Below are 25,002 nucleotides of genomic sequence, written 5' to 3'. Positions count from 1 at the left end.
GCTAACTGCCTATCAAGGTGATTTATATATTTACTCATTCTCCAATTATCAATTAAAGCCCTAATGATGAACTTGGCATTTTCAGTAACACTGGAGTCTTTCTCAAACTTGCAAGTCACCTTCAGAATAATGTAAATGGAATAATTGCAGCTGTAGCTTCGGTCAGCTGAGCTATTGTTTCTTTATCTAATTTTTCAGCTTCAGCTTTACTCAGCATTACTCAAGCCAGTACAGGCATCTTGCAGCAGCTGTCAGCTGCTTGTCAGTTGTCATGGAACATGTTACAATTACTTAGGCCTTGGCCTAGATTTCATTGTTAGTCTGGGTACTGCCATGCTATTTTGTTACTGCACAAGTGCTATCTGCACTGCCTTCCTTCCATTTGATCATCTCATAGAGCAGTAAGGTGGCATTAGCTGGAATATTTGTCTCTTGTACTATAAACCATCATTAGATGGGATGCTATCTGCACAATAATAGTATTGGTGCCATACAGAGCACAGATGGAGCAGTAAAAATCATAGTTTCACATTGTTGGCATTGAACTGGGATTTCTAAACCATTGGCTGTGATTCCCAAGTTGCTCAGAACTAGGACAAAGTATTTTCCCTGCCTGCAGTCAGCAGGAGAAATTCTATCTCCTCGTGCCCACAACTGTTTAGTTTTTTCAAGTCAAGGGGATAAGAACATAAAATATCTATCTAAACTACTTCAGCAGCTACTTCCATCTACTGGCAGCAGACATGTTCCTCTGTACACGTTCAGATAGTTACTGCCTCTGCTTCTCATTTTTGTGCTCTGTGTGTACTGCCAATACACTGCTCATTCAATGGCAAATAAGCCAGAAGCACTTTTCAGGTGATGTTTTGAATATTAACACATTCTTATTTCTTATGGAACAGTAAAAATATACGGTGATGGGAGCAGCTCTCAGTTATATTTTGACTAAAGAGAAAACTATACTTAATTAACAGGTCACAGGAGTCTGAAAGATCTGAGAAAAAGTGAAGACTCCTTAATAAGAAAAGCTTGTATTTGTAAAGAAATAGTTTTTTAATTGAAGGATTTTTTATCCTCTTAGATTGAGAAATGAAATCTTGTTCTGCTAGCTATTGTACACCAGGATACAAGTGAACAAGCAGAGGGACCTGGTTAAAATTAGAATTTGTGATACAGGAAAAATATGAAACGTAAGGAGGCTTCCAGCAATGCTTAGAATGTGGACAGCTCTATTTGTTTAGCAGTCAGGATGTAGCTTCATTGTTTCAAATGTAAACAATTGTTTCAGTGGTCTGTAACACAGTGTTGTAGCTCTCTCTCCAATTCCCTGCTGTCCAGAAATGAGCTAGAAGGTTACTGTAACATTCCTGTTTACCAATCTCTTGTTAGCACTAACACAAAATTCTACATCATGTTTTTGATTGCTGAAAGGAGACAGAGAAGACAAAGAGCTGCCAGAAGTCTCTGGTAAAGGATAGTGCTTTAAATATATTGTATTTGTCTGAAGTGAACAACTGTCAGGATGTTGCCAAGGAGTAAGTACATTATCAAGGCAACTGTGAATACTTAAAAGAGATGAGGGAAAGGCAATGGTATTTTCTCATGTTACCCACTATAACTAAGAAAGATTATATGAGGGGTTATAAGAAATCTAGCATCACTTAAAGCAGGCTACATGGGATTGATATTTTTATGCTTCTGTTTCATGTCTGCATGGTACCAGATGAGAACAATGAAATTTTTTCACAAGTGCTGCCAAGCAACAATGGAGTTGAAATCAATTTCAAGCTGTATTTAAGTACACAGGGACAGTATTTCTTTAAATACATTTTCAATAGCTGCTTGAATTAAAAATATTTTTCTATGTGAATATGCATTATAATATATATATATTTTAATTTTATCTCTTCACTTTTTCTTCCCTTCTTTTTCTCTTTCCTCAGATAAACCGAAGATGAAACATGCAAGTAAGCAAAATATTTAGATATTACTTCTTTCTGTAACAGATAAATCAATGTTTAATCTATAAGTGGAAAAAGAATGTGCATAAAAAATCCTGCTGTTACTGATAATTGGGCAAGATTATGGTAGATAAACTAGAGCTGACACAACAAAGCTGGTATTAGTAACAGAATCACAGACTCACAGAACTGCAGGGGTTGGAAGGGACCTCAAGAGATCATCAAGTCCAAGTCTCCCATCAAAACAGGTACCCTACAATAGATCACACAGGTAGGCATTCAGAGCAGTAATAATGGTTATGTGGAGACGTGTCTGTTTAAGACAAAGTTTCATCCCATAACTGTATTCTTCAGTAACAAAAGGAAGAGACTTTTGCTATGCACTCTTGATAAACCTATTTGCAAAGTGTATTACTTCTTTTTCACACCAAATTCTTGTTTCCAAATCTGTTAAACTCACTACAGATCTCTCCAAATCTGTTGGGCACTCTACAGGTTTCAATCATGCTTTTTAAGCTCAAAATAAACTTAACACTGGAAATCAGTACAAAACAAAGCTCTTGTCATGGGACTTGTGCTGCAAGTTATGCCAGACTATGACAGAATCATAGAAATATAGAATTGCTTGATTTGGAATAGACACTTAAAGGTCATCTAGTCCATCTCCCCTGCAAAGAACAGGGACATCTACAGCTAGATTGTGTTGCTTAGTACCATATCCAGCATTTTTACTTATTTATTTGTTCATTTATTTTAATGGCTTAGGTATCTTTTATTAGCAATAGATGTGCTGTAAGTTATTACCCTGGAAAGGCTCCTGAACATAAAGGGTTTTATAGTGTTCATTAAATAATTTACATCCATATTGACATAGTAGTGTATTATTTATCAGTGTTTTTTTTTTTTTTTTTTTTTTTTTTTTTTTTTTTGAATTAATCACAAATTATTTTTTAGAATTGAAGGAACAATAAATGAGAGTGAAGCAAGAGAGGAAACCCTTGTGTCTTCCAAATTCCTCTCTTTGTAGAGAATGCTGTACAGCATAAAGAAATTCTGGAAATTTTCAGAACATTTGTAATTTGTTTTACAAATTCCATTCCCAAATCTTCTTTCAAAATTATATAGTCTAGTTGTATTGCCATTTTAGTGGCACAGTGTAGAAGATGATGAACAATTAAACATTTAAACCTTGAAGCCATACACACCAGAAAAGGAGTTTCGATGTCAAAAGTAAATATCATTTTCCACCTGATATTTACTTGTCATAATTAAAATTATTTTATTCCTGAATTCTTTTGATTTAAATTCCCCATAAGCTCGTCTTGTTTTACATGGATCCCAGTAATAAATTATGAACAAGTAACTGTATCAATAATGATAAACTGCTATTGGAGATGTTAAATACTTTCATTACAATGGTTACAATTTGTGAACTGACAAATATACAGACAGTAAACAATTATCACAATTACCCACTGCAGCTGCTGCAAGTATCAAATCTGTCTACAAAACATGATACAATTTCACAAGAAATCTTACCCCATTTGCAGAAACCAAGGGGATCTTACAAAGCTCTTCAAGATTTTCTGGCACTGAGTTGCTCCTGAATTTCTCAGTTGCAAAAATTTTTTGCTTCATATATGTTGAAGAGCACTGTGTTACTTTTCCAGAAAATGCCGCTTAATTAATGTTTCTCGGATAATGTGTATAAACCACTGAAATCATTGGAGAGTTAAAAAACTCACTTAGCATGGGGAAATTCAAAATCTAAGTATTTGTTTTTTCTGACTAGCTTGTTTGGAATAGACTCATCGGTCCTCCTAATTTTGGGAAAGAGGGGAAATTTAGGAGACATTAGTTTCATCAGACCAGAATCATAATCTCATGTTCTGTCCAAAACAAACCTATTACTTCTTTCCTGCTAGTCAGGTACCTATCTCTCATCATCTAGTATCCATTAAGAATGTTGCCACCTAGCCATCTTCACTACTCATCAGTAGGCAGAATAAAAAGACCTCTTTGACCTATTTGCCACTATTGTGGTGCTCTCCCTTTTGACATGCATCTGATTCTTATGATAAGATAGTTTCAATAAGGAGATCCTTGGACCTGCTTAGCATGAATGGGTAAGTCCAGATGAGGGAAGTAATCAAGAACCACTTCTCATGAGTCAAAACTGTCAAAGGGTGATTTTTGCCCTACTTAAGAAAGTTGACATAACATCCTAGAATATGTAGAAGTTTACACATTGATAGGCATCATAATTAAATCAATAGAAATCATTTTGGGACCTGCCATTGGTGAACAGAAATGGGTGGATTTTGTACAACTTCCCCAGTCACTGCTTGTCACTGATTCTTCCAGTATACAGTTGTAGTCTCTTGTATGATCTACATGGTTCATTCTCTTAGGTGTAAGGCTCCTAGTTTCACTCTGTTATTACTTCTGACTGCCACTTTGTCTGTGCAAATACATTTTTTACAGATCCTGGAAAAGAGAAAGAACTGAAATATTCAGCTGCTATCAAGGATAAAGGTAAAACCATAGGACATGCTTGTAGAAAAATGAAAGGTATATTCACATCAAGAAAATATCTTGCAATATATTGGATATTTTATTTCTAACTTATGTCTTACAAAGGAATTTATAATACTAGTTCAGTAAATTTCTGATAAAATTTTATTAGTAGTATCTGCAGTGCAAATAGATCTTCGCTACTGTGAAACATCTGTAAAACAAGCAAACAAACAAACAAACAAAAAACATAGAAGTCCAAACTCAGAATTTAGGAACACTTGCTAGCATTTTGTATTACATGCTACAGAGTGAAATAAGTGATCTTTGAGAGATCTTTTTTATCAGAGTTAAGAAACTTTCATTTCTTCATTTTGTGAGCATGCACAAAGTGCACGGAGTGTTTTGTACTACACATGTAATTGGTATCATGGTTCAGTTAGAAACCACCAATTATTCAATCAATGGTTATCCCAGAGGGATTAGATGTTAACCTTTTATCACTCTGTCTTGAAGATTAATAAATAATTTTTTACAGAACATTCTAAAGAAAAGGAAGGAAAGAATCCCACAGCTTTAAAAGATAAAGGTAAGAATACACCAAAGAGTGTAATACTTGGTTTAAAATCACTCAAAGAGGAATGAAGACTTTCATTTAAAAATAATCATTAGAAATTTCATCTTTAGAAATCTTATCCAATCAATATTTAATTGATTAAAATTGTATAAAAGATTTACAGAGAAAAAAACTAAAACAACAACACACAAATAGAACAATTAATGTTCAGAAGTCTCAAAATTAATTAAACATCACTAAGACTTTTGGAGTTACATTTAAGATCTTTCCTAAGAACATTTTTTTCTGAACTATAGAAAATGTATGAGGGCTGCTCTGAAAGTATTGGTAGCAGAGGGGCAGTCTGACAAAAGGGCAACTGACATGGAAGTGCATATGAAGCAATGGTGTCTCACTGAATTCCTCCATGCAGAAAAAATGGCACCCATTGACATTCACTGACACTTGCTGAACAATCAAGGAGACTGAACAGTGGATGTGAGCACAGTAAAGCACTGGGTGGTGTGATACAGCACTGGCAACACTGATGTGAAAGACAAGCCATATTGCAGATAGCCGTGCATATTTTTACTAGTTCAGCATGCAGGCTTTTGTTCATCACCAGCAAAAATGCATAGTTAATGGTGATGACTTTTTGTCCATCCTATCTCTTTCTTCCTTTCTAGAGATAGGTGTATTGTATTTGAAAGGAAAAGTGATTTAGGTATAAAAATTATTTGAAGTTCTCTTTAGGTTCTTTGGGGAAAAAGAAAATAATAATAAAAATAAAGGATCTACTGTATAGATAGGCATGTTAATATTTATTCTTACTTCCATTCATGATGTACCATTTCAAACAAAGAAATGAATGAAGGGCCCATCTCAAGAACCATGTGAAACATAAGGTTATGCCACATTTGCATGATTTAGTTATATGGATGAGATCTCTGTATCAGTACCCTTCTTGGGTCATGTGAGCCGCTCCACTGGCTGCCTATGGTTTGTTATTCCCTGAAGTGGTTATGCTGGCAAATTAGAATGAACACTTGTGTGGCCACTTATGATCTGAATGGAGGTCAGCCTGTTGTTTCTTTTGAGAGATTACTGTGGTGGAAGATAAAAGAAAATGAGAATCAGAGAAGTGACCCAAAATTCAAATTCCTCTGTTTCAAGAGTTTCTTCTGAATCCATGTAAAGGAGTTTGCCAACCCTATGCAAGCTTCTGTTCTTCTCTCCTACAATTGTTTTGGCAATAGCACTATCTAAAGAAGAGACAGGGAAAATAAATCCTAGAATTTGAAGATTTCTCTGGGATACTCTATAGATCATGACATTACAGTGTTACCCTATTTGTTTTATGATGCGAATAAAATATCTTCAATCTTATGGTCTAGTTTTATTGGCAGTAATTAAGGAGAACACTGGAAAAATATATTTCCTTTTGTTTTTCTTTTCTCACATCTACTTCTGAATTTTTAACTATCTTTTCAGCTGAAGGAAAGAAGACCATTTAGAATACTTAATATAAGAGCTGATTTTCTGTTGACATGAGCATATTCAAATACTGTGAAGACAAGAAAACTCTAGGCTATAATTTGTCATGCAGTTTTTTTGTTTGATATATTACCCAGCTAATGATAGTAGAAGCTGGTTCATGCAGAATCTCTAACTGTAGCACTAAAAAGCCTATGACATATTATATGCAACTTTCCACCAATATTTCTAAGAAATGCATTTGAATTGTTTTGTGAGTTATGTTGAGTTATTAAGCTGACAGTGTTTGTACTGTACAGATAATGTAAATTCACTCATATTGTGTGTTACACAATCTGTTTTCCAAACAAATGCTCTTTCTTTCCCTCTTCTTTGCTTCTGCTATGTTTTAGGATGTCTTTGTATCTTTGCTTATGTAACTTCTGTGTGGATAATGAGTATACATATTTTTATATACAGAGTGTCAGGGGAAATAAGTAGTGAGTATTGCCTTTTTTCCATAAACATAATAGCACGTTGTTGTTAAATAGACAAATGTACTGGTTTACTTCTTCTGAGCAATTCATATGCTTTCTTTGAAGTGAACATACAATGAAATCACATCTTGTTCATAGCATTTTTGTCTTCACCTTTGACACATTTTTTTTCCCTCTAAACACAGGAAGGTATTTTGTGATACACCTACATGGAAATGATATCCCCCTCTGACTTTAAAGGAAAGCACTGGAAAGCAGTACTGAGTTACTATTTCCTTTTATTTACATTTACTTATTTGTTTGCATGAAAGCTAGATCTCTGCACTACAGTTCCCATACTGCTGTTTCATACTTCAGTATCACTTTTTTAGCTTCTGAGTTTCAGTCTTGGATTAGGATGCAGGAGAAAAGCAGCAATATAAATACTGGATTTAAGACAATTTCAATCTTTCCCTCTTCTGGGACCAGCAGGGAAGTGGTCTATAGAGACAAAAAGTTTGAGCCACCTCTAGCGAGTCCTTGCTTAAAAATCTCATGATTCTCAAGTTTTCTCAAGTTCTGCTCCCTGGAAGGGAAGCAAGATGCTGATCTCAGAGGCCTTGACATGCAGGTTGGACAAGATGGTTCTCCAGTGAAAGTTCAATCACACTGTAAAGTCACCTTTTTCTGTAACAATTTACACTTGAAGCCAGATGGATACATAGGATCACATTCTGATACTACAGCAGCCAGCAGGGCTGTCACCCCTGTGACAGCAGGGCTGTGAGCTTATTTTGAGATACATCTTATGTAATCATTGTCTGTTTATGTTTGTTTGATTTCTTACTGAAAATTTTGTAAATGTTAATCTGGAATAAATAAAGTGGTGGTTTTTTTTTTGTTTGTTTTTTTTTTTTTTGGTTGTTGTTGTTGTTGTTTGTTTGTTTTTGTTTTATTTCCTAGATGTTTAGGTGTTATAACCTAATAGACGGTGTGTAATTAGATTTACTCAGCATCCTGTAAGCTCTGATGTTCTCTCACTTAAACAAAACATATAAGCCTTTGAAATTATAATTTTCTCCTAATGTTCTCTGATACATATACTTAATACATCAAGAGGCAGTTGCTTTCAAAAATATATACATTTTGTATTTATATTTTATATCATCTGTTTATTTATAGTATGATATGCTTTTCCTCTGTTTGCTGATACTAGAAAATTACTCTTTAAAGGTCAGGCAAAAAATTTGTCTCCAGCCCATGAGAGAAAACAAAAGAATCCTTTCTTTCTTCAAAAGCCTAATCCTTTGCCATTAATTGTATTTGCCTTAATCCTTCCTGGTTTCTATCTAGTGAGGTCTCCACTGACAGAGTTATTCATATTATTTCTATTACTATCTTTGCAAGTAGTAGTTTTACACCCTAAGAACTATAAGGTTGTCTCTAGAGGCAATGTAAATAAAGGTAAAAAAAAAAAAAAAAAAAAAAAAAAAAAAGTCTTGTGCATCTCAAAAACTCAATTATTTCCCTACAGAAACACTGAAAGGAAAAAATCCCAAGAATCCAGAAGGGTCAAAGGAAAAAGGTAGGTAGAGAAGTTAAGAAATTCAGAACTGAATATCAGACCAGTGTTTGAACACTGGAAAAAGTCTTGAGAAAGCGTATGCAAGAATGAAAGTTCAAAGCCATTTTGGTTCATGTTTAACTTGCTTTATCCTTGATTTTGACATTTGTTCTTTAGAGTCCCCAATAGGGTTGATAATAAGTAGCTGGGCTTCTTTTACAATGAAAGATTTAAATTTCTGTCCTGGTGGATTTGTTGGCACCCTGATTTGCTGGCAAAACAGACACCTACATCTGTAAGGCATGAGCATGTCTTTCTAGCTGTATACACAGATGTCGTGATTGTTTGACAGTGTCTGTTTGAAGAAAACCCTTATTGTTGCACTATTTTGTGTATTAAACAGTAATAGAAACAGTTATAAGATTTGTGATCAGGAAAGTTGTAAAGGCTATCAGAGATGCAGATTTTGGCAAAGACCTCCTGTTCTTTTTGTTTTGTTTTTTTGTTGTTGTTGTTGTTGTTCTTCTTCTTCTTCTTCTTCTTAAGGCTGGATTTTATATTCCATTGCAGGCGATATCTGGCAATGTGTGCAGTACTGAATAGAGACAAATAAAGTGATTTAGTAATTCTTCTGGATTCTCCAGTGTAATGAAGCCAGGGTACTGCACAAGAAAGGGATAATGAGAATTTCAGCATATTTCTTGACTCCTTATTACTTTAGCAAAAAATGCAGAAAAAAATTAAAGACACAGTTAAGCTTCTGAACTATTTGTTGTGACATAAAATATATGAATATGTATTCTGAGGTTGTGTACTGCTTTTTTTTTATATCCAGCTTGCCTGTGATTTTAAAGGGCTACATACATGTACAAAGTGTACCTTTATTCTCAGGAAATAAACACATGCCGTCCTTGATGAATAACTGAGTTCTTGACCTTTTGTAACTCCTAAATAAAAAAAAAAAAATAAAGTTCCCATTTACCTTTATCAGAAGCTTCTGGCATTGAAGTCCTACTATTTTAACTGCATCTGTGTGGATTAAATTTTTACTTGGGTTCAGCAAAAGAAAATTTTATTAATACTAGCTAGTCTATCAAATTGCTTTTCACTTTGTAAATGATTGTTTTTCATTGACTACTTGAAGGAATGATTAAGTTTCCTCCAAATGTAGAGACAGTAATGACATATTGAAAGTTTATTATTTTGCACATCCAAGTCTAAAAGGATGCGTGAAAGACCTCATCGTTTTGTCCTGTTCTTTGTTTCCATGCTGTTAAGCCCATTTAATTATCACATCTATTTTGCTCTCAAAATACCAAAATGTCTAACTTGCATTCTTTTCAAGTGTCATCTTATTTATCTAACCTGACTTGTGATAAATGTTAAATGTTTCTTTCTAGAGACTGCTAAAAGAAAAGATGTGATGCCTCCAACAGTCTTAAAGGAAAAGGGTAATGTCATATCATGTAGATAGAAAATAATGTATTGTCTTTATAGAGCCTGGTGGTATCAATATATATAGCAGTTTCTTTATATTTTTGTATTACAGGATTTTAGTGAAAAAGAGATATATCTCTCTTCTTCTCCCTTAATAAATCTCATACATTGAAATGAACATCACCTTATATGATTCAGAAATTATGAAATCATATCCTTTATAATGGTGTTCTTTAACTGTTGCTTGACAGTTAACTGCAGCCAATATTGTCTTTGGAAGATAAGTCTACTTGAGTAAGTTAGTAACAGAGCTGTTCCTAAACTCATGATACACTTAAATGATAGACATCATAAGTGTGAGAATATAATTTGAAATGCAGTCTTTGCCAGGTAATTTAGTAGAAATTATTTTTGTTTAGTTTTCAAACTAATTTGAGCCTTGTATTGAAGTAAACAGAAACTCTAATTCCTAACACCTCTTTCACAATTTTGTTTCATCAAGAGTTATGTATATTTTTTATAGTATAAACAGACATAGTATATACTCTCACAGCTGACTTTCCCCTTCATTTTGTTTTTGTCTGATATTTTTTTCAGACTCTTCAAAAGGAAAGGAAATGAAAGTTCCAGCTATGACAAAGGAGAAAGGTAACAAACACCTGCTCACCAGGAGTTGAGCAGAGCTCTAATTTAAGACTTAGCTGTGCCATCTTGGAATGGCATCCATTTCTATAATATGCCTCTATTCGCTTCTATAATATATTATTTTATTGTGGTTCCTTCTCTTATACACTGAAATCAATACTAGTCATCAAACAAAGATCAGTTGCAAAATATAGTGCATGACTTATTTTTAGACAGCAATAAGACTGTAATTATAATAAAACAAGTACTTTCAGGTTTATTTATTCATATGAATTAAATTCAAAAGGGATTTACTTTGACATCATTTGAATATTGATTAAATATGACCACCTCATTATAAAACAGGCTTTTATGCTAAATCTATATAGGATGTAACATGGATTATAACATGTAGTGACTTGCTGACTAAGAAGTCATTAGAACCGTGGGAATAGTCAATCATAAAGATATATTTTTAAGACCACTTAAGATAATTTTACTTCTTACCTTCAGATTTTTCCTAAAGATCACAAGAAATAATGAGGCAATATTTTCTCTGGCAATGTTGTGAGAGAAGACACTTGCAAGTTTTTTAATTGCAGCTGTTTCACACAGAGTATGTAGTTAGTATATAGCTGCATAGTGGAAAACAGCTATTACTTTGTGCATTGTTCTCATTCTAAAGCAATGTAAGGGCTTAAGTCCTGCAAGAGAAGCCAGGTATCAAATAGTCTTGACCTCTTTGAAGCAAAGTGTGTGAGTTTGGATTGTTATTCCAAGGCCTAGGGCATGAGAAAAATATTGATGTACTGTTGTACAACTTTTTTCAGCTTACTTTAGTCAACAATGAATATTGAAGTACATTTCTCTAATGTTTCAATACAACCTAGCTTTTATATTTGAGCTTCAGGAAACCAAGTCCTATGGGTTTCTGACTAGGTTCTCGCAAACATATATATGGAACTTAGGTAGTTTATTGAAATGTTAAACATTACTTAGACTCTAATATATTTGAATATTGAAACTCCTGTTGTGTTTTTATTGATTTATTTAAATGTAGTGGTAATAAAATAAAACATCATTTGTTATAAATGATCAAATAGTATAAGGAAGTAACATAAAGGGGAGCTACAGAAAAGAAGGGGACAAACTCTTTAGCAGGGTCTGTGGTGGTAGAAATGGTATCAAACATTTAGGTTGGATGTAAGGAAAAAGTCTTTTGCAGTGAGGGTGGTGAGGCACTGGAACAGGTTGCCGAGAGATATGATGGATGCCTGATCCCTGGAGATATTTAAAGTGAAGCTGGATCAGGCCCAGGGCTACCTGATCTAGCTGTGCGTGTCCCTATTCATTTCAGGGGAGTTGGACAGGATGACCTTTAAAGGTCCCTTCCATTGCTAAGGATTCTATGACTCTATATCCTCAAGAGTTTTCTAGATGCATTGCTAATGAATTCGATTAAGTGAAGTGCCAAACAACCACTCAGTGGTACAGAAAAAATAAAAGATTAAAAAAATGAGCTGATTAACTCAGTTTCAGCAGCCAGTTTAACAACTGGCTCCTTTCAAGTTCCAAAATATGTTCTATCAAGAAAGATAATATTTATCTTAGATAAGATTGCTGAATTTCACTGTCTGCATGTGAAGTGGTTTGTGCTCAGAATCTTTGAGAACAAAACTCTACCAGGAAACAATTAGCTTCACTACCTTGTTTAAAAAAATAAGTGCTCTTCACATAGTATCTCATAGGACATATCACACATATCACTCATAACTCTTCCATTTGGGCATTTATTTATTTATTTATTAACTACAAACTGAAACACTGCAAGAGACATAAAAAATCTTGTGTAGTTGTGTCCTATGGCTTACTGGAGCCAAGATACGAATATTTTGTGCAAAATATGCAGTAAAGAGTTGCATTGAGATAGCTGATATTCTTGTGACTGAGAGCAATGGCTTGGACAAAATCTGAAATAGAGCTTATTGGTTTTTGTAATATTGGCAGGATGCTTAGGTGAGCGAAGCCATAGTTCATTGCAGGATAAAAGCGTTGACTCCACAGAGCCTCTGCCAGCTTCCGAAGTGAGATGAGAAATATCGGCTCTGTTTTTCCCTATTGGATAGCATTCATCCTTGCAGGTTACCTTTGGATGTGCTTGATGCCTTGCCAGTTCTCTAAGTGTAACTGGTATCTCACAACACTCTGCTTTTCTTTTTGTCTCCAGCTGTCTCTATAAGAACTTAAATCATTTGAATTGGATGCTACCTAGCCAACAGCTTTCTTTTTAAGTATTGTTTATCATGATTCTGTAAAGTGACTGTTCTGAGAAGAACTGCAGACCCTTTAAGATCACTGGAGCAAGAGTTCAACGGGAAAATTAAATTTAAATGGGAATGTTTCAGGTTGAATATATGTACATAGTGAAGCAACCTTACAGTCTATAATAGGATTCAGTCATTTTTCAGTCACCAAAGTTCATGACACAGCAAATCTTATACAAGCTCACTTTGCAGACAGTTCAGCTCAGATCTGTGTGACAGATATTCACAAGCCATTTCTAAGATGCTGGGATTCGCATGCGTTCAGCACTTCCAAAAACAAATACAACTAACTCAGTGACACTGAATACGTATGACAAGATATTGACATTTTGTCAGAAAACTGTAACCTCAATGCACAAAGTGGCTTTAAGCATCCTTGTGGGATGCTGTGCCTCACTAAACCTCTCTTTCTTAAAAATAATAAGTGACATGTCACATAGATCAGACAGACTTTTTGAGAAAAGCCTTTGTAGGGAAAGTAGGGAAAGTGCTTCAGAAATTCTGTGGCCATTGCCATGTAAAGAAGTGAGTGCCATGTAAACAAGAGGTCACCTTTATGAGCACTGGTACCTTTTTTAGACAACTAAGACTACACAAAAAGCTTATTCAATAGACATCTTAGTTTAAAATAGTCAACCAGAAAACAACCAGGAGAAGCTGCAGTGGTCTGTCTAATCCAGTATAAACTGCATTAACTGAAATGACCACAGTCTAACCCCCACTTTGTTAAGGCAAACACATATATGTATGTATAATAGGTGTATAAAACTTGCCATATGAGCCTGCCTATGTGGTCCAACCATTGCAGAATCTCATTTCTGAACACTTCTGATTAGAAATACTTCAAGAAGGCATCAGAGCTTTAAAACTTATCTGACTGAGATGCACTGCAAGGTAGTAAATTCCTACTGTAAGGCGGTACTTCTCTGAAAAAATAAATAAATAAATCTTAAATAGATATTAGGGGAAAAAAAAAAAAAGAAAAAGAAAAAAAAACAGAAGAAAAACAGCATTAAAAATACACAATATTAATGTAAGCCATTAAGAAAAATAAAAATGAGGCTTTTAAAAAAAATATATAAATAAAATGTAACTCCATCCTTATAGTTTTTTTGGTTTTTTTTCCTGATACTTAGGCTATTTCCTGGAGGTGGAGGCATGCTAGATTTCCCATTTCCTCATAATACAAGTCCTCTGAATACATTTATGTAACTTTTTATTCATAATTTCTTGTGCAGTAAAAGACAATTTTGCATAGCATTCATTTCACACAATATTTGAGACCAATAATGAGAATTCTCCCTGCCCAGAACAAGATGCTCCTCAACAAATTACAGATTCATTATCCCTCTGCTTTCTTGCTTACATTTGGGCACAAGAATATTGCTCTCTTTTCTGCACTGATCAAGTGAAAAACTGCTCTGTTTGTACTTTGGGCTCCCTCTGAAAAATAAGAGAGGTAATGAGAGATTTGCTCCTTCTCATGCTGCAAAAAGACAAGATGTCTGGTTAGCTCTCCTCTGTTCCTTGCCTTTTGGCTATGTTATTAAAAGAAGATTTTTACCAATTTTCACAAGCATGCTTAAACGTACTATGCAGTAAGTGTCAGGGACCCACACAGGTGTGGGAGAAGCCAGACTCCTGTAGGTAGCTGGTATTAACTGTCAGTGAGAAGAAGGATCAGACTCCATATACAGTCCAAAGATCTCAGTAATGCATTTGCTCTCTTACTGCTTCTACCCAGTGACTTCATGGGCTGCAGAGGTGATCCAAGGAATCTAAATCCAAAGATGTCCATGATTTCTGTTCATTTTATATCCATATTCCTGCTCCCTGGAATAAGAATAATTTGGAGTTCAAAAGAGTCTGTGCTAAAACAGAACTCACACACTTGTGCTGCTTTCATTCAAGAAAATGGGCTTATGTATTCTCATTAAGGCATTGCTAGTAATGAAGAAAAAATACTGCTAACTTTTTTGGATGTTATCTAGTGAATCATTTTTTTCTTAGTAGGTCTAACAGCCAGGTCTTGCAAATTAGGAAAAAACAAATAGCCAGGCTGTGCAGGGGATTTCAACCACAACATATTTCTTGCCCACTAATAACAATATGGGTGATGATAATTAAATGAGAAGTCATTTCACCAAGCCTGTTCAGTAAAACCTGAAACAGAAGAGGGAAAGGGCAGGAAAAGTGTCTTCTGCTAATCAGTAAAAATAATTCTAAACACAGATGCTCTAGACAATTGAAAGGCTAAATTGTCCTTTCTGATGTTCACTATACTGGTTCTTAATGTGATTAAAATTTCTCTTGACACCGGTAAGAGTAATTCTGTACTTCGAAAGACAGGCAAAGAGAAATAAAATATCTGTTAGGAAGATGTGAGAAAGAAATATCACTCTACACAGTTCATAAGTATTTTCAAACTGTACCTTCTTCTCAAGCTATGAACAGATGGACAATTTATGGGGGGATGGTCAAAGACAGTATCAACTAGTGGCTCCTAGCTGCTTTCTGTTGCTGCCTACATGAGGTGTTTTTCACTTCAGCATAATAGCATGCAATGAGCAGTTATCATAAAGTACCTGACATGTGGGATGAGTCTGTGCTTTATATTTGTCTTACTGTAGCTCAAAAGTCTACTATCAAAACAAATGTTAGAACTTTGTCAAAACTTCTGCCAACTATAGCTATAGAAGTTACTGTCTGAAGGTGTGTCAAGCTAAACATATTTTAACTATTCCAAGGGGTATTCAGAGACTGAAAAATCAGACAGGAAAGGGGTTAAATCATAATTAAAGTCAGAACAAAACCAAGTCTGGAAAATTAAATGACAGAGTCTAGGCTGTATGGTTTCTAAAAAGGGAAAATTTGTCTTTGTGATAAGAGTTTCATAAACCTTAATAAAACACGACTTTTATGGGATGGTTTAAGAAGGCCTATAAAAAGTTCCAGAATAGGAAGCACTGCAGAAATTTAATAGCTGCTGCCTAACTGGGGCATTATTGAAAAATAAATAAATAAATAAATAAATATTTGATTAGGAAACAGAAAATTATTGATTCATTTCCATCTTACAGTCCATTCATAAAATAATTCCTTGCCTAGATGTCTTATTTTCCTTAATTAACAGGAGAAGATGGAAAGACTAATGCAGTGAAACGTTTTGATGACATAAGATTTGCTAAAAGAGTTCAGGATCAGAAGGAGTTGTGACAAATTGAATTTACCAGGTGAATGGACAGCATGATGGAAAAAAATGTATTGTCACTAGCCATAATGCAGTGTAGATTGGGAGGGAAGTATTAAAGAAGATTATGTCTCTGAATAACCGTAATAAATTCTAAAATGGTCCCTACATTTTTTCTGCAGATAAATAAATGAACCTTCTTCCATATGCAGATGCATTAGGGCATCAAGTCATAAAGCGTAAATCAAAAGTGCATTTTGTCCTGGAGTGCTATATGCAAAACTCTTACACAATGATGTGGCATCAGAGCAGGAAGGGAAAAAGAAACAAGATAAATGGAGAGAAATAATTCTCTTTCTCATCAGATCAGAAATAGGAAGACTCAGATTACCTATGAGATTAATTAGTATGATCACAATTGGATGACTGTAAACCATGAATCTATGTCAAGGGCCCTTCAAAAACACCGCAGAGGAACTGGATATTTATAAGGAAAAGCAGTTTTCATAGCTCAGCTTTTCATAATTAATTATTGTAAATTTAGTAAGGAAGTTATATCTCATGCCTCAGGATGGAAATCAATTTCTTCTAAAAGAAAAGGAGACTTTTCTTTTATGCAAGACTAATTTATTTGACAGTATTCAGACTTAATACTAGTTCCTGGCTACTTCTGGGCTATCAAGCTCCAAGGATCAGGCTGCTGTTGAGAAGGAAATGATGCTTACAAGACATTTTCCAGATATTTAAAGAGTGTTCCTGCTAAGCTCAAGAATAAGTCCCTCTGAACCATCTGAACCACCACTCTGACCACAGGTGTGGGAAAGAAAAACCAGTGACTGGCTAGAGTTACTGTCATTTAAGGTTAATAGCATCTTATTTTATCATGATCTGTAGGTACAAATTCCTAATTCAAGAAGTAGGTAATAACTATCATTAGTATAGCATGGAAACAGCATAAGAATTTGTTCTTACTCCAAACAGTCAACATTTTAAAAGAACACATTTAAGACCACTTTTGATATATGAGTATCATCTTCTCTAGTTCATCATTCTATTTATTTCATGTCCTTCCCTGTGATATATTACATTTCTTCTCAGCGGCTAAGTTTTTACCAGTTTTAGACCAAATTTTGTGTCTTCATTTCAGGTACTAACACACTGCTCACTTTCCAAAAGAGCAATGTGAATGGTGCTGTTTGTGCACTTTTTCAATTTCTCCTAATAATTATAACTTTGAATAATAGGATTTGATCAGAACAATGCTACAGGCAACAGTAGTCCGAATGAGGTCTCTTTGATCTCTTAAGATTTGTTCAGCATATGGTGCACGTGACTAGAAAAATCATGGCCAGGGTGAAAAGTCAAACAGATGCCACTACAGAATATAATGGCACAATAGTATTTTGTTCTGTGTAGAACAGAAATTAGCTAGTCCAAAGTGCTTTCTGAGAGCCACAGTGGCTTCTATAGCAGCCCCCAGGGAAAAAGTACTAAATTGTCTGAAGTGACAGTTATAAGGAACGCAAACTTTACAGCTTTGATACGCATGTCACCCATGAAAGAGAAGTGGTTGCAAGGAAGACCAATCCCAGAGGATTTTTTTGCCTGTTCTTTACTGATTCTAGACATTAAGCTTTTTTTTAACTCCTACACATTCCTGAAATGGTAAATATTTGTTTTATTCTCAAAGTAGGAAAAGAGGCAAACACCTTGAAAATTCTTTAAAATCTACTTTATTTTTGCCTCAAGTCATTTATAAATAGCATTTCAGTAATTTCAGATCCAGGCTTTTCTTTCTTTCTCTATTTTACCAAAATACTCTGCCAGCTTGAAACAAAAGAAAAGTAGAAAAAAAGTAGCTTTTTTAACTGAAAAGGTAGAGATCAGCTCTGAAACTCAAAATGCAGACCTTCAAGAGTGTGCCTGCTCTCTCCTCTGACCTCACAATACTTGATTCCTTGGACCCATTCTCCAAAGAAAGGGCAGAGCAATGGTTCTGCTAATTTCCTTTCCAGCTTCAGCACCACAACAAATCCATTTGTATTGATAGACTGTTACTGAGTGCAATGTTCAGGAGTTTAAGACCTTCAGATTTAAATTCCTCTGTCTTCTTTGGCCGCAAATGCTAGCCTAAGGCAGGGCTCACTACACTACTCCTAGCAGACAAGTTTCAATATAAATTGGCATCTTTCACTAAATTTTCAGAAGATTCTAAATATGAAGGTTGGGAAATAGGTAGTACATGGAATTCAGATGGATTTTGGCATGAGTTTGGCTCACTTCCACTGTGTTTGGAGCAATAATCTGCAAATGTAGGTAACTGTCTTTTATTTCAGACATTTCAGTGCTTTTAATAAAGTCTTGATGCATTTTCACAATACTCCCTGTGGATAAATGTGATTCTCTATTGGAACCCCAAGTTGAGCTTTTGGGGCCTTTTGTGTGTGTGTGTGTGTGTGTGTCTAGAAATTGAATAGGAGTCACACAGCAGTTTGTTCTGGGGGAAATGATTCCTGGTTTCTTAACCTGAGGAGTATACAGCAGTTTCCTTTTGATCTGTGTTTCTTCCCAGGTCTTGCAATTTCCCATCTTTGGCAGAAGGAAACCAAACATGTCCTCATATGTTGTGGTTTTTTTAAGAAACAAATGATTCATAATTACATTCCTTTAGTCTTTGCATTCCTATTTGTGTCTTCCTAGTCTGAAATACGCTCCATCTCAGTTATTTATTCACTCTACCCCTCTTACCTGCCATTATTAGCATCTGGGAGGAACACTAACTGTTACTAAAATGTGAGAATCTAGTAAGATGGATATTGCTCTCATTATTTGTGGAGATGGGAGTTGCAGGAAACACATAAGATTTCTGATTATCAGCTTCTTCATCTGCCAAGGAAATCTATTCCTATGTTACATAACACATGAAAGTTTTGAGATACCTATTAAAAAGTTTGAGTTATACTACATGTGATTAGATTCAGTTGTAAAAAAAAATACTCTTTTTGTTTCCATTTCAGCTGCGGTGAGGAAACAAGAGGAGAAGAAAGGTAAATCAATTATCTTCCCTTGACTGAAGTGTCTTTCAGGCTCTGACTGCTATGAGAAACATTTTCTTCATGCAGTGATATGATTGCGATGACATACACCACCTCATGTGCTACCATCAGCCAGCTTTATCTACTCCAACTGTGATAACACAGTTGTCATTTCCAGTATTGTTTGCTCCTTTTTACCACAGGCAAACTCAGCCCAGAATCAGATACTTGTTCTGATTGGGAAGAAAACGGCAGGCTTTTGTTATCATGTTAGGATTTGTCAAAGAGAACAAAATTTCCAGTGCACTGTGCATGCTGACCTGACTGCTTGTTCTTTGCAGAATGTGCTTTCTATAGTGCATTTAATTTCCTCTTTCCAAAATGCATATAACATGAATGTAAGCTTTGCTAAAGTCACACTTCGGTATTTTAACAGATTGGTAGAAAACTTCACCCTGAAACAGAACATAGAACAGTAATTAAAGTATGTGAAGATAAAGATACTGTATTTATTGGATGTATCTATTTATAGTATTATCTTTTAGAATAGGATTGACTGAGTTGAAGCATTTTTTATCATTTTTCTATTTTAATTCACTTGCAAAAAGAATGAAATACTGTCATTACAGTGACATTTTCTATAATAGAATCAACTTTATTGATTATTTGATTAATGAGCCACGTGCTGTATGTTTAACTGGAAACAATCTCAGAACTTATCCATAGATATCTATAGATTTTTTTTTACATTTAGAGTTAAGTAAATGTAAGCAGAACTGGCTCTTTATTTATGACGGGTATAAATTTCTTTTCTTTTCCTTTTTTTTGGGGGGGGGGAGGGTGTGAAGAGGGAATAAAGAGGAGGGAAAAGTTTCTTTTGTCATTTTGAAAGGATTTGAAGATCCTGGGATTCACATAGCTGAACAACAGAGCCATTCTTTTCTGGCTATTCAGGAAGACATTTTTAATCCTGCTTATATATATATATATTTGTCTGTTATTCCTATACATAGTCATTAATTGAACTGGAAAAAAAATAGTAGTCTCAACTATTAACAGTTCATGAGTGAAATCTTGACTGTGTTGATGTTAGTGGCAAAATTCCAGTTCACTCCACTGGAGCCAAAATTTCAACTCGTGTTTCAGAGAATAATAAAATTCATCTTTGTTGTTAAAAAACCCACCCTGCTGAATAGACATCAAGCATGATATTTTGTCCAAAGATTAATTTGCAGTAACTGAGGCATGTAAGGTTGACTGTAAAGCAGGGAGAATGAGAAAACTGATAACCACTTGCATTGGTTTTCAGATATCAAAATGCTCCCTGTCTTGCACTTAGCACAGGAACTGTTATATCATAAATGGAAAGAAACTGAGGTAATTGCTAATTCTGGTAGGATGCTACTTCTGTGAGCCTTATCACAGGTTAAGGGTTCATTGATTTACAGAAGAACCTCAAGGGAATTTGTTTGTAATACTTACTGCTTGCCCTTGATTAATTTATTTACAGGCTAAGACATTTTTTCCTCCTTTACCTCAATCTCCCCCCACAGAAATGATAAAGAATTGCATTTTTAATGACTATTATTAGAAGCTTGATGTATTTTTCTTTTTCTTTTTCTTATTCTTTTTCATACATCTGTTGCTTAAAATAGTAATAATAATAGTAATAATAATAATAATAATAATAATAATAATAAATTGAGAAGATTTTGCCTGGAGGAACTAGTAGGATAACAGGATGCCTGGCTGAAGAGAAAGTGACCCTCCTGCAGCTAGTTACTTTACAGAAATACAGATATGTGAATGGAAGAAAAAGTCATCTTTGGTCATTGCTCATTCATTATTACTATTTTTTTTTACTAAACTCACTCCTGGGTTTATAAGTCCAGCATTTTTCAGGAAGGAAGATAGTGATTGTAGTGAAAAATATGTTGGTCTGATATCTTCCAGCAAGTAAGGAAAACTGTCCATTAATGAAGGTTCCTGTCTTAGGTAAACATGCACTAAACTGGAAAATGTGCCTCTTCCCAAAGATGCCATATCATACTTTAGCTTTTACATCCAGCTTCACACTTTCTGTGGGCCCCAGAGAGAAAATATTGCATATTAGTAGCTAACTCTTGATATTGTCAGATTTAATTTATTTTTGCTTATTCTGGTATTATTGAAAATTGCTGTAGGCTGTGTGTGTATTCCTTTGACTGGTGATACAAAGAAGAAATACTTGCTGGTTTTGCTTTAGTACACAGCATTTTTTTTTCCCCAGCTGCAAAAATAATAGAAGTAGCCAGGCAGTACTCTAAATTGACTGGATCATTATCCAACATATATTATGGTACTAGCATGCACAGTTCAAATAGCACTTTATCATTTCTCATGAGAATCATGCAGAACATATGCACTGTACTGTCTATGAAGTTTTCTTCAATTATTCCTTCTTATTCCAATCCACACCCTTCATCTAGAAAAGCAAGAATAATGAGCAACACAGAGTGACAAGCCATCAAAAGAAGAGATAAAGATGGAATGACACTTAGTTTCGACAGTGCATTCTGTACGTAGCATAAATCAGACATAAAGGGGTTTCAAAGAGGTAGAAAAGAACAGAATTAAGATGGAAAAGACTTATGTATTTCATTGATTTCTCCAAATTGAGAAAATGAGTGATTCTAGCAAAGAAAAGTGAGGCATGGTTTATGCATGAAACTTATGCATTGACCCCTTATATTTGAAAAGTTAGTTCCCTAAGACTTTGTGTCTGAAGTCTTAGAAAACAGCCAGCTTCAGCTCCCAGAATCATCTTATGCCTTATTTCAGCATGTGTGGGATAGAGGATCTGTCATAGGAATGTATGAAGACTTGACAGTTTCTAAAGGGCAAGAGACAGCAACTCTACAAGACAAAGGCATTTCATAAAATCCCCAAGAGCAAATTTTGGAGCTAGGACACAAAAATTTTTAACTCTTTTTAAAATCACTACAAGTCAAAATTTACATGGATTAGAGCAGAACTAGATATCAGTGATGTGAAATAAAGCCCATGTTTCAGGGTTCTGCAAGAAAATGATGAACAGAACTTTAATACCAAAACATTTCAGCAGTTTTCAGTTCTACATGACCTTTCCAATGCAAGAACAAAGTGTTAATATGATGAACAAAAACTGCATATTTATCACTCAGAAATTGTTGCATAGTTACAGAGTGTTCCAAAAATGCTTTGTGCAAAATGCAGCCAGATTAAAGCCAATTTCTCATTTCAGTTCATAGCTTCCATACTTGATTGATTTCTGACTGAAGAGGTCATGGACTGAGATGGGGATGTCAAACAAACAACCTTAACAAGATTAGTAAATTCTCTCTCAAGATCAGTTTTAGGAAACTTTGCTCGAAGATTCATTACTTTTGTGATTCTTGTGAAAAAAACATCTATAGAAGTCAAAAAGGATTTAACAACCACATAATCCCAGAGGATTACAAATCCACATGCATAAGTGTAAGAGCCGTGTCATTGCACAATGTGAATCATGAACCTGATCTGACAGAAATTCTGTTTCTGGAGGTTCCTTACAGCTAATGAGTGAGAGAGGGGGCTCTATCTTACTTCTAGGACAGTTAGACTGGTTATTGACAGTTATTCTGGAATTCTCATTTCCTATATAGATTGTTAGATCTTATAAACTCTTGAAGTTAGCGAGGTACAGAAGCTATTTGCATATTGATGTTAGTAGACGACAACACAACTCTACTTCTGGTTTTCAGCAATATCACTCTGGCAGCTTGCTCTTAAATTCATTTAGCAGTTTATAGAAAGCCAAAAACACATTCAGCTGACAAATTTCATCAACAGAAAATTGATTCGATGGCATGCAAGATCACATTTTGAGTTCTTGCAATAAACACATCACAGTGTAAAAAAATACATAGAAGTCTGAGTGCAACTAGTATAAAACAGATGCACAAAATGAGTAAAGTGTATGGATTCCAGATCCAAGATGATTTTTTGTCAGTGCAGTAAAAGTCAGTTTCTTAGAACTGCTCATGGTGATGGAACCATCACTTGGAAACTATTGATCCCCATACAGGATGGTATGAACTGGCTAAGACAAAGAAATAGCCCTTTGAAATCTGTAGAAAAATCACAGTGCTTGTCAAACTGAAAAAGAACTGGGTAGTACTGAATTTTAGAACCATTTAGGTTTGATACTGACCAGAAAAAAAAAGGAGGAAGGCAACCGTCTTATTAATAAGGCAAATGCCCGTGGCAGCATGGGAGTTTTGTTCAGCTGCAGTTAGCTCTGGTGTAATATGAACCACATCTCTGTAATGTAGTTTTCTAAAATGCTTCAAATGATAAGAAATTAGATGACTTAATTGTATAACTGTGAAGTGCATCACACATCTCCCTGCAGAATGTATATTTATAAACAGAGAAACAAAAGTAGAGTATCTTTTGAAATTCAGTTCTGAAAAATGGTATTAAATAGAAATGTTTTGTGTGATAAAATAAATAAATAAATAAATAAACAGTTACAAACGACTATGTTGTTTAAAATAATAAGTGCTGTTTTGACTGTAGCTTGAGGTAGAAATCTCTTAAGGGGTAACACTCATTGAATTAGCCACAAGATGGAGCCCGCGGGACCTGTGAACCAGTAGTTAGTGGTGCCCCTCCTGAATCAGATTAAGAACAAAATAGTGTTGTTTTTATTATACCGAAAAACATTTTATGAGAGACTTTAGTAACTGACAAGGTACTTTTCAATATTAATCCACTCCTGCCTAAAGATATTTCTCATTTTATAGACAAATGTGGTTATACTTTGGTGGTTTTTTTGGCTTCCCATGTTGAGGAAGTAAGATCCAGGTGTCTTCAAGCAAAATTAATGTAGAATTTACATTAAATTTACATCGAATACATTGAATAGCAGAAATTTGCTTGGCCTCTGTATACATTCTCTCAGCAGTCTTAGAGGATATAAATAATGAATGTGCATTCCGCAGGACTGAGTCTTAATAGTCACATTCAAAACCTCTGTTAAGAGATGGCCAGATCTTGAGGACACAGGCTCCTGTGCTTTCCATGTTGCGAGTACTTGCATTAGGATAAGACATGACAGGAAAACACCCTCCAGATTACCCATTCAGCAAAGGTAGAAAGTAGGCAAAGGAGCAGTAGGTGTACTGGGCTCAAGGCCAGTCCACGTGATGCATCTTCACTGAATTCACAAATTTAAAAACACTTCAGATGAGCTAACTGTTAAAAGGATTTATCTCACACAAATTTAGAAGTCTAAAGTGAGACTTATAAATTGAAGCTATTCACCCTTGTCTTATTTTAGAGTTACTGGAGAGAAATAAGAGCCTCAGAGAGAGACTAAGCTATTCATCTATCTTAGATATCTGCCAGGGTACAAAGAATTTCCTCCTGGAGTTACATGTACTTCTGACCTGGCTATAACAAGGTGCACAGTTCAGGATTCCTAACATAAATCTAAAACATCAGGATAGTTTGCTGATTACTTCAACAACCCTCCTAAAACCTTTAGCTTTCCTCTTTTCAGAGCCTGACAACAAAATAAAAGAGTATGCAAAAGAAGAAAGTCATTTACTGATATTAGTAGTAGACTAAATATCTATTCTCACAGTATTTAGACAGTGGGGCTAATGTAAATAGATAATCTAGAGTGCTTAGCATTAAGCTACAAAATCCACGTTTATCATCCTTTCACTTAATTTTTATTGTACTCATTATTAAGTTAAGGCACATGAAACTAATGATGCTAACTTACATCAATATATTTTTAAACTTACCCAAATTTATTTTCTCAGCAAGACAGTCTAAACCC

At 34.9% G+C, this 25,002-nt stretch overlaps 1 protein-coding gene across 1 annotated transcript in view; it reads left to right on the top strand.

Moving 5' to 3' along the window:
* TRDN (triadin) overlaps positions 1-25,002 on the top strand; it is a 169,463-nt gene that overhangs the window by 114,222 nt on the left and 30,239 nt on the right. Inside the window, exons 21-27 of the mRNA XM_072332199.1 lie at positions 1,944-1,967; positions 4,446-4,496; positions 5,014-5,064; positions 8,515-8,565; positions 9,945-9,995; positions 10,579-10,629; positions 19,137-19,166. Coding sequence (XP_072188300.1) covers positions 1,944-1,967; positions 4,446-4,496; positions 5,014-5,064; positions 8,515-8,565; positions 9,945-9,995; positions 10,579-10,629; positions 19,137-19,166 — 309 coding nt within the window. The remainder of the gene's footprint in view (positions 1-1,943; positions 1,968-4,445; positions 4,497-5,013; positions 5,065-8,514; positions 8,566-9,944; positions 9,996-10,578; positions 10,630-19,136; positions 19,167-25,002) is intronic.

Source organism: Excalfactoria chinensis, chromosome 3 (assembly GCF_039878825.1).
Source record: "Excalfactoria chinensis isolate bCotChi1 chromosome 3, bCotChi1.hap2, whole genome shotgun sequence".
Taxonomy (NCBI): domain Eukaryota; kingdom Metazoa; phylum Chordata; class Aves; order Galliformes; family Phasianidae; genus Excalfactoria; species Excalfactoria chinensis.
The sequence above is the reverse complement of the archived record's forward strand: the minus strand, read 5'-3'. Positions and strand labels throughout refer to the sequence as shown.